General features: G+C 36.7%; 1 protein-coding gene across 1 annotated transcript in view; it reads right to left on the reverse strand.

The window, feature by feature from the left end:
• ATG2B (autophagy related 2B) overlaps positions 1 to 9803 on the reverse strand; it is a 53942-nt gene extending 44139 nt beyond the window's left edge. Inside the window, exons 1-3 of the mRNA XM_039356191.1 lie at positions 8952 to 9803; positions 2405 to 2567; positions 504 to 656 (exon numbers count right to left, since the gene is read on the reverse strand). Coding sequence (XP_039212125.1) covers positions 504 to 656; positions 2405 to 2567; positions 8952 to 9113 — 478 coding nt within the window. The 5' untranslated portion in view covers positions 9114 to 9803. The remainder of the gene's footprint in view (positions 1 to 503; positions 657 to 2404; positions 2568 to 8951) is intronic.

Raw genomic sequence — 9803 nt, forward strand, 5'->3', positions numbered from 1 at the left:
GTAGATAACATGAAATAAGCTCATAGTGCTTTTGAACTCTACCCTGGCTCCTGATCTTTTTGCGTCTGACAGCTAGAAATACAGGATAAAAAAAGTAATTAATGATGCTGCAACTGTTCCTTTTAATGAAACAGGTAAATGAACTCTTTCATCCCCCCTCCCAAGTAAAAATCAGACTACAATGCACCAATCACTGTGTAAGAAAAGCAACTGTTATGTGCATTTCTTGTAACCGTTCAGATACCATCTGGGTAGAAAACACGTAAGGACTAAAATATTGGGAGAAAGAGACTATGGAACATTGTCACTGGCTTCGATTCCTACCTAACTATTGTGAAACAGTGATTTATGCATGCAAACCTGTCCCATCAGAGCATAGCAGTGCTTACATGCTACTAAATAATGCCACATTTTAAAACTTGACAATTATTGTGACCCAATTAACAAAATATACTTTTGGTTAACTGATAATCTGGCTTTGCAGTTTATGAAGCAAACAGTACCTGTTTCAATTGTTTCAGCAAATTTCTCAAGTCCTTCAAAAGGCTGGGATCCTTCTCCTTGTTCATCTGTCAGTTTTTGACTAAGACATTCTTTTGCAAGCTGCATGCTACTTGTCATAAAGCTTGACCAATACATTGGTTCTGAACTAGAAGCTACCAAAAAAAAAATCATCAAACATGTTTTATTTTTAATAAACTTCAGCCATTATTGTTACATTATGAGGATGAGTCAGTAATACTAAATAGGAACTCAATCAGCAAAATATTTTTGACTAATGCTTTCTATGTGCACAGCAGTGATTTACAATGTAATAAAGAAAATGAGAAGCCTCTCAAAGTTTATACTTATTCTCATAGAAACTTTTCGCTAGCAACATTAAATATAGCATACAAAAAACTAGGGAAAGAATATTGTGGAGTAAATTAGATTGTAGGATATATCTATGCTGGGAAAAATTGAGGGCAATAGAAGAAGGTGATGACAGAGACTGAGGTGGCTGGATGGAGTCACTGAAGCAGTAGGGTGAACTTAAATGGACTCCAGAAGATGGTAGAGGACAGGAAGACCTGGAGGAACGTTGTCCATGGGGTTGCAATGGGTCGGACACTTCGCAATTAACAACAACAACAACTTCAGACATGCATGGAGAATAAATGCTCTGACCACATATTGCAAGATCAACGGATACACAAAATTATTCTTCTGCTGTAGAAGTCTTCCATTTTAACAGCAGAACGTGCAAGTATAGATAATTATATTACAAACTTCCTATAAGTATAATAAGTTTAGTCTTAAGCATTCTGAGGGTTTTTCCAACTGTTCCAAGATGCCAATCAACAATCTTATAGTCTGTGAATGAAAAGCAGGACTTCTCTCTAAGTATGAAAATTATATATGAAAAAGATATGGCTACATAATGATAAAATGAGATTGGCTTTCCCATATAGTCAGGACTCAGACAATAGATTTAATTATGTAGTTACGGTCAAGTTTATGAACAAAAGAAAAGCAATATAAAGATTGTTATTTTATGAAGAAAATTTAAGTCAGATGTGAGTTTATAACATACAGAATAAGAATTGGAAGGGACCTTAGAGGTCTTCTAGTCCAACCCGCTGCTCAAGTAGGAGACCCTATGCCATTTCAGACAAGTGGCTGCCAATCTCTTAAAAATATCATTGTAAACACAGTGAATCTATATACATCTCGATAGCCTACAACTGTGTTTATAAAGTAACATAAAATTTACAAGACAAAGCATATCATAGGTTTGAGATAAAGTATTTAAGCCAGAAAAATGTATAAATTATATTTGAACACTGAGCAATATCCTTTGTCCTGAGTCAAGGAGATTAGTATTTGCAGTAACACTTACTTCCTTATTATCTGATTAGACATGGGTAAACCTACACATTGCCTCATGATACCATACCTATTTGATATTCAAATATTCCACCAAGCAAAAATTAAGTGGATACAAGTAGTTCTTGCTTAACAACTATTTGTTTACTGCAGTTCAAAGTTACAACAGTGCTGAAAAAGTGGCTTATCACCGGTCCTCACACTTACAACTATCACAGTATCCCTGTGGTGATATGAGCACTATCTGCAACCTTCTCAGCTGGCAAAGCCAACAGAGAAGCCAGCAGAAGATCATGTGGTGCCGTCATGTAACGTCTTGCTTAAAGACTGTGGGTGATTCTCTTAATTGGAATCAGGACTGCCAGGACTTCTATTGTTACGTGGGGCAATCACATGTTTAATCAGTGATGGAGTTGCCAGTCCCAATTAAGGTCATTAAGTGAGAACCATCTGTACTATGATACTGATTCACTTATTTCTAACATGCCAAAAATTAACAGAATATGTAATGACAAGCAACTGTTATTTATTAACTAACCTAGACATGGCCTTGGTTTGAAGACCATCTCTAAGCCCTTTACTTCAAGTGCACAGTTATCTTGAAGCAAAGAGCCCCAAGGAATGGACAGAGATATTGACTGAATAAATCCTTCAGTAACTTCCAATGGAGCGTCTGCTGATTCCAGAATCTCATTCAGGCTCTAAGCATAGGGAAGAAGAACACAGAATTTGTAATGTTTATTTTCAGAATGCATAACATTAATTACAATTTTAACCTAAACATGAGTAATTAATTTCTCTTCTGCATCTAGGGCAAATTAGATTTAACTGCTTACAAAAATACAAATTTTAGCAATAATTGCTAGAATAATACAATGCTCTAGGTTCAGTCCTCAAAAGGTGTTTTTGATATGTGGAAATGTAAATACAGTATTTTTTTAAAAATACCTCTTAGTATTTGGTACATGGTTATTAGATCCCACCATATGGCTGCCTTCTGAAGCTGTCCCATCATGGGAAAATATGTGCTCTGCTGTGCTGTGCTGCACACAGATCTTATTTTCACACTCTTATGTATTTTGAAGCTCTTTTTCAAGACTGAAGCTAAAGCACTGCACACACCAAAAACAATAAAAAAATATCTCTGGGTTTAAAATAACAAAGATGGTTGCCAATTTGGATGCCTTTGGGAGATGATTAGGCCAATCCACACAAGTTAAAATTACCAAAGTCTACTAATCACAATGAGTATACAATAATTCTGGTATGTGCAAAACATACATGGAAAACAGTAATGCACTCATGTCCTACTTGTAATCTTGTTACTGGCATCTGCTTAGCCACTGTGGAAAAAATATGGTAGAATACTGTATATATCTAGGTTTCTCATCTGATGCATCATAGCTCTTATTATATAATATGGAAAAACAAATCCCTTAATCCTATTTCCTTCTCTACTGCAATCTGTAATTTTAATGGAAATTGGGTATGCATTCACAGAAATGCACATATCATTCAATACGGCTGGATGCACCCATTTCTATTACTTCTATGCTCCAATAAAATAATACATTTTATTTCATATACCCAATGTCAACGAATCCAATTCACTATCACTACCATTTTAAATATTACAAAATTTAATTTCATAGTCACAGACAAATTTATCCCAAAGAACAGGTAAAATGACTGTAAAGGCTTTATCACAATTAAGATAAATGGTTATTTTTTAGTAAAATGCTTGTCATACTGGCCAACAACTATTTGTGCTTATGTAAGTAGATGTTACTGTGTTAATCACTTATAAAAAACTGTGGAAAAGTAATAATAGTAATAAATTGACAATGTCATTTATAAATAGTGTAACATGGCAAATGCTTTCAAATGTTGAAACACTGAAAAGTTAATTAAAAACAAAAAAGTGAACATAACAGAAAATTGTGTTTATTTATTTAAGAACATACAATATTTCTTGAAAAATTCAGCTTATAGCTCAGACATCTTTATCATTACAGGTATTCTCAATTGCATATTCCTGTAGTTAATCTCATTACCTTGACACATTCAATATTGTTTCTCTTAGCATGACCCACTACTCTAGAAAATATCACCCAGGGAGCTTTTTAGGTTTAAGAAGCTCTAAAAGATGTCAGTCTCAATACAGGACACTGAATATATACAAAAAAATCAATGAAAACAAATTTACAAAAAGCTCACCAAATAGAACATGCCTTGAATATCAGAGGAAGGTTGTGGAAATAATGGAAGAAACAGGTTATATCTAGACCTGTGACAATCAAGACTGAGGCCTAGGCATGAGATTGAAACCAAGCTGATTTTCCTTCATGAATGATCCATAGAGGGACTCTGCTGGAGGAAACATGATCATCTTGTCTTACAATCAATATGAGAAGCCTCCAAGAAATCTAATGTATCCATGCAGGACCACCTGAATGGGTTGGAAGAACAGTGCCAAAGTAATTCTGTTCCTTCCTGAGTGGGAGGTTCTACTTGGTAGCCATGGGGGTAGAGAGAGGTTGGTTCTTCAAGTGCTTAATAAGTAGGAGTTAGACACCCCTGCTCTAAAGTAACATAGGTCAGTGGTTCTTAACCTGGGCGATATGGGGGCGATGGAGCAAGAAATTTTGGGGACACTTTTGAGATTTTTTATACAGTGAATTGCTGTATATCTGTCATACAAAAACATCAGATTGCTCACTATTAGTAGATTGAATTGTTTTCAAATGATCCTCCAGCTAGTTCAGTACAGAACGCCATACATATGTGAATACGCATCACTTATCTTCATGCGCGTTGCGCAGCAGCTTCTACCCATACAGTGGCACGCCATTGGCCAGAATGGGCAGTGATGGAGGGGGGAGTGCTTCTTTCGAAACATCGCATGCTGAGTGGCTGCCCCGTGACGTCAGCTGTAATGTCAACATAACTGTTGAAATTAGGTTTATCGACGTCCACGTGTGTTTTTCTAGTGTTCCAGTGCAGTCGAAAATTTAATTTGCAGGTACTGCCTTTCATTTCAAAGACCTTTCAACATGGCTGAGAAGAGGAAGTGTTGCCAATATTCGACGGAATACCTAAAATTGGGATTCATTCCTTCTCCTTCCAACGTACAGCTTCCGTTTTATCTTCTTTGTGAGAAAACATTTTCAAATGAAAAGGCTAATTCTTTTAGCCTTTCCTTCCACTTACTTAGTGGAGAGGGGCTTCAGCATCGTCCAACAGATCCTTTCTAAGTCAAGGAACATGTTGAAGATCTCTGAGCGTGATGATTTAAGAATGCGATTAACAAAAATGGTTCCAGACATCAAGAAATTGGCATCAGCTCACCAAGCGCAAGACAGCCATTGATGTTTTTTTTTGCTTTTTGTGTACATTTTTTTTGTTAATAATTATCTGAGCTTTTATCGTTGTATTTGCTTGCATTGGATTTCACATTTCAGTCTGAGTTTTCAGCTTTGTTTTAGAATTTTTGTTGTCTCTGTAAAACATTTTGTGTGTCTCTTTGTATTGTACTTTTTTAGTGTGCATTCCATTTCGATATTATATTTTCTTTGTGTCTTTTTAATTCTTCTTACAGTGTGCGTGACTATATAAACTTTCTTTGAATCTTAATTTAGTTTCAGAGTTTTCGTCTTGAAATTCTTAGTTCCTGCATTGCGGTTTGTTCTTATGCCCTTTTTATATTTCTTTTTGCGTCTTAAATTTCACTTGTAATTCAATCATTAAATGTTACTGTTTTTCTTTTTGGGCATTTCACTTTCTTGCAATTGAATTTTGTTTTCAGTAGTCATTACATTTAAGTGTCTTGAATAAATAAGATAATAATGAAATATATGTATCACAAAGTTTAGGAATAAAGCGACGGGTGGCATCAAAATTTTTCACACAGTTGAGATATGGGAAAAAGACTGGAAATAAATTATTTGCATCGATATGTCCTGATGACAATTTTAAAGAAAACAAAAAAAAAGTGTTTGCATAAATTGAAGAATTATTTCCTATGTTGTGATTGAGAGGTTATGTTGGGGGAGAGGGGCGATGACAACTTCCTCATTGGCTCAAGGGGGCGATTCGTTCAAAAAGGTTAAGAACCGCTGACATAGGTTATTTGCTTTAATCGGAAAACTATCAAAATGACTGCAATATTCCAGAGAATCAAACTACAGAACTGAAAAAATAGCAGGCAATACGAATTTTCAATAAGCTGCTAAAAACCAGTTTGATTAATCAGTCTTATACATGTGGACTGAACATTTCAGATCCACAACTGTTGGGCAATAAAGTATGGTCATAGTAGACATATCTTACTACAAATCAGCTTTCCAAATTTGCACTTTTAAATGTCAATATTTAGAATTGCCTTAACCTTCATAATTACCTTCCTCTACATCAAAATATTTAAAAAGTTCATTTTCAAGCCAAAAGAGAAACTCTCTTTGTAATATTCTATATTTTATTAAAAGATAGAATAAGAAAAGACAGGGAATCTGTTCCAGATCAAATAGTACACAGAATTCCAGCTGTCGATATTATATGAATAGAAATGTTATCAAATCATAGTGAACTTGGGCAAATTTTATGAAGCTTACCTTGCATCTGCCAACACTATCATTATCAATTTCACATTTTATCATAACACATAAAGTACTGGATTATAATTATAATTGTTCTAAAAAGGGCTTTCTCATCTAATGACTATATGTTTTTAAGAAACAAATGGTATATTTAGTATTTATGTATATTTACACATTTAATTCTTACATGTGACACTAAATGGGTGGCTGCATTTAGTCTTAATTTAATATTTATTATGTATCAGAGTATTAAATTAGAGAATTAAATAAAAAGTTTTAATAGGTAGACCTATTGATGATGTTTAATACTAAATAGAAAGAACAAAAAGGTTTTGCTCTCTAATTGAATGCCTCAATAAGTCATTGGTGGTTACTGCTAATAATTACCTCTTTTGGTAACTTGAGTTGAAGCAATGTTATCATAATGCATTGTTAACAGCTGTAAGTATTTTAAAAGGGAGAAAGAAAGCTAGAAAGGAAACAACACTAACATTCAAGAGATGCTCAACATCACAATGAAAATTTCCCAATGAGAACATTTAGCAGCTGAAAAGACAGACTGAAACTATGGGAAGGAAAATGCATGCTGCAGCAGATAAGACAGGCAGTCACTGAATGAAGGCAATCAATGAGTAGCCAAACCTTAATTCACTTTTTTTTCTCTGATGGACTAAAAACAGTTAAGATTCCATAAACCATAAGATTCTTTAAAGCAAATTTCCTGAAACCAAAATTCACATATAACTGTATTAAAACTAAACAATTTATTTCAAGTAATTTTATTTATGTATTTAACTTCTACAGTTGCCCATCTCAGTCAATGACTCTGGGCAGCTTGCAATTAAAAAAACATATTACAATCAAAATACTGAAAAAACATTTTAAAAGAATAAAACAATGAAAACATCCAAAATAAATTTACATAGCAGCCAAGATACTTGGCTAATTAGCAATACAGTCAGGAAACAGCCCTCTCACATAGCTGCCCAAAGTCACCTTATAGAGGAGATAGGCAGCATAATACTTGAATAAATTAAATAAAAATAAAATTGAGCGTCCCAAGATTGGGAACATAGTCAGGTTTTTAGGCCTTACGAAAGATTTAACAGGGTTGGGACCATTCTAACCTTGGAAGAGATAATGTTCCATAGGGGAGGGACCACTGCAAAAATTGCAGCCTTCTAGTTCCTGCCAGCAGATACTCTTTTGGCAGACAGAATCTGCAGCATACCCATTCTGCTAGATCTGGTTGGACAGGTAGAGGCTCTGGAAAAAGGCAGTCCTGCAGTCTCTCAGATACCCCAGTCTCAGCTATGTAGGGCTTTAAAGGTAACTACCAGCATTTTGAATTGGCATGAGTTACTGTGAGGTTCAAGTATGGGTGCAACTGGTACATCACCAAAAGCAGGAGTCGCAAGTCCAGAAGGACCCCCAGATTGTGCACCAGGTCACAGATGTAAGTACTTTGTCTCCAGAGGGTCCAAATACCCACAGCCACTCTGTCTTGCGGGGGTTGAATTGTAGTATTTTCCATATCAATTAAAATATAAAATATAAAAATATTCTACAAAATAAAATTTTAGTAAAAAAATGTTTTCTAAAATTTCTAAATACCGTCTAAATTTCTGTAAAATATACTTGATCTATAAAAGCTAAACTGAGGCATATAATCACAAAAGTGTTTCTGCTTATAAAGACCCTTGATATTTACGGTATATTAAAAGGCATGCTTTGTACTTCTCTACATAGCCAGAATCAATTTTTAAAGCTGTCTTTATCCCTAAATTATAATGCTGTCAAATATGGGTTTGATCAAATACCTATCATAGCTATGAGTTGTGTATTACACTTTCACAGGATCATGCAAACAATGAAATTAAGCACCTAGTAATATCCTACTAAACCAGTCATCTCACAATTCAAATCATAAGACAAACTAAATTTTCAATAGTCAAATACTATTTCCAGTACTAGAGTTTCCATAATCTAGAAGTTTTTCTTGCCTGGCCTCTTTTTGAAAGGTTATTGTTCAGCGGTACCAAATAAAATGTATCAAAATGTGAGTTGATTTAGAAGTTAACTCTAACATGAATTTGCACTTTTTCCAAGTGAACCAACTGAAAACAACCTGAATGAAGCAACTGTTTCCCGTTTCTTTTATCATTCCCTTTTTTCCCTCCCAAGTACAAAATAAAAAATCCATTTTGACTTCAATACCACCATAACAGCTTCAATTAGGAAGGAGAGAAATAAATTCTTGGATTATGATCCAAATATTTGGGAATGAGACATTGCTCACAGATAAATCTGTTTTTACATTTATCAAACTTGGATTACTCCCAACAGCCTCAATACAGTGCTCTCCAATATTTTGTCCAGGGAATAATAATCAGAACATTAATCAGAAGATAGGCAGGAAACTGAAACAACAGACTGATATACCTGTCAAAAGATAATTCCTCATTTGCCAGCTGGAACTGGATCACTTACCCATTTGTCTAGAGGCACCTGTGCCAAGCAGCCGGTGCCTTGGTAAAGATCTAGCGTGAGCTGTTCCAAGCTGAGCTTCTCCTGGAGAAAGTGCCCCAGGTACCTCTGCAGAAGATACCTGCAGGCCCTTTTTTTGATCGATTCTGAGAAGGGCCAAGGCATGATGGCCAGAACGAGAGAGAAAAAACTCTAAGTGAAAGATCGATGGGAAGTTCAGGGAAGTTAAAGGAATGGAGGACAGGAGCCGGAAACCGACAACGGTCTTCAGGAGTTGCCCGACGGGGTCTGTCAAGAGCACGAAAATGGACGGGGGAAGGAGGGTCGACAGCCCCACAAGTCAGGCACTCAAGAAAGGGGCGTGCCGAGGCTGTCACTGAATGTCAAGAGAGTTGAAAGGGGGACCGGGACAATAAGTCTGCTTGAGAGGGAAAGGGGACCGTCCGGGGACTGGGTCTCGGTTAGTCGTCAGAAAGAGCCTCCCGACTCGTCTCTTCAGTCCTGCCCGAGAAAGCTTCACGTCGTAAGACTTCCCAGAGCACCGCCGCGACAGCAGACGGTTCCATCTCGCCTCTCAAACCGCCGCCATCTTCTCCGAGGCCTGCTCCCCGCGAAATTTAAAGGGCCGGGCGTGGGAGGTTCACAGCCACGAGAGGGTCTTCGGCTTTTGCCCCCCGACCTCTCTCGCCGTCCCGTTGAGAAGGCTGGCCGCGAGGTATTTTTCTTTCCGCCCCCTTTCCCCGCCCCACTGGCTGGGCGGAGAGGCCGAGTTGTTGCGCCGCTCAGCTGCGTCGCTTAGCACGCTTTGGAGGACGTCAATCTTGCGAGGAAGCCTCGTCATCTTCTGGGCTGCGG

This window comes from Crotalus tigris, unplaced genomic scaffold (assembly GCF_016545835.1).
Source record: "Crotalus tigris isolate CLP2741 ecotype Arizona unplaced genomic scaffold, ASM1654583v1 scf7180000018806.1695572, whole genome shotgun sequence".
Taxonomy (NCBI): domain Eukaryota; kingdom Metazoa; phylum Chordata; class Lepidosauria; order Squamata; family Viperidae; genus Crotalus; species Crotalus tigris.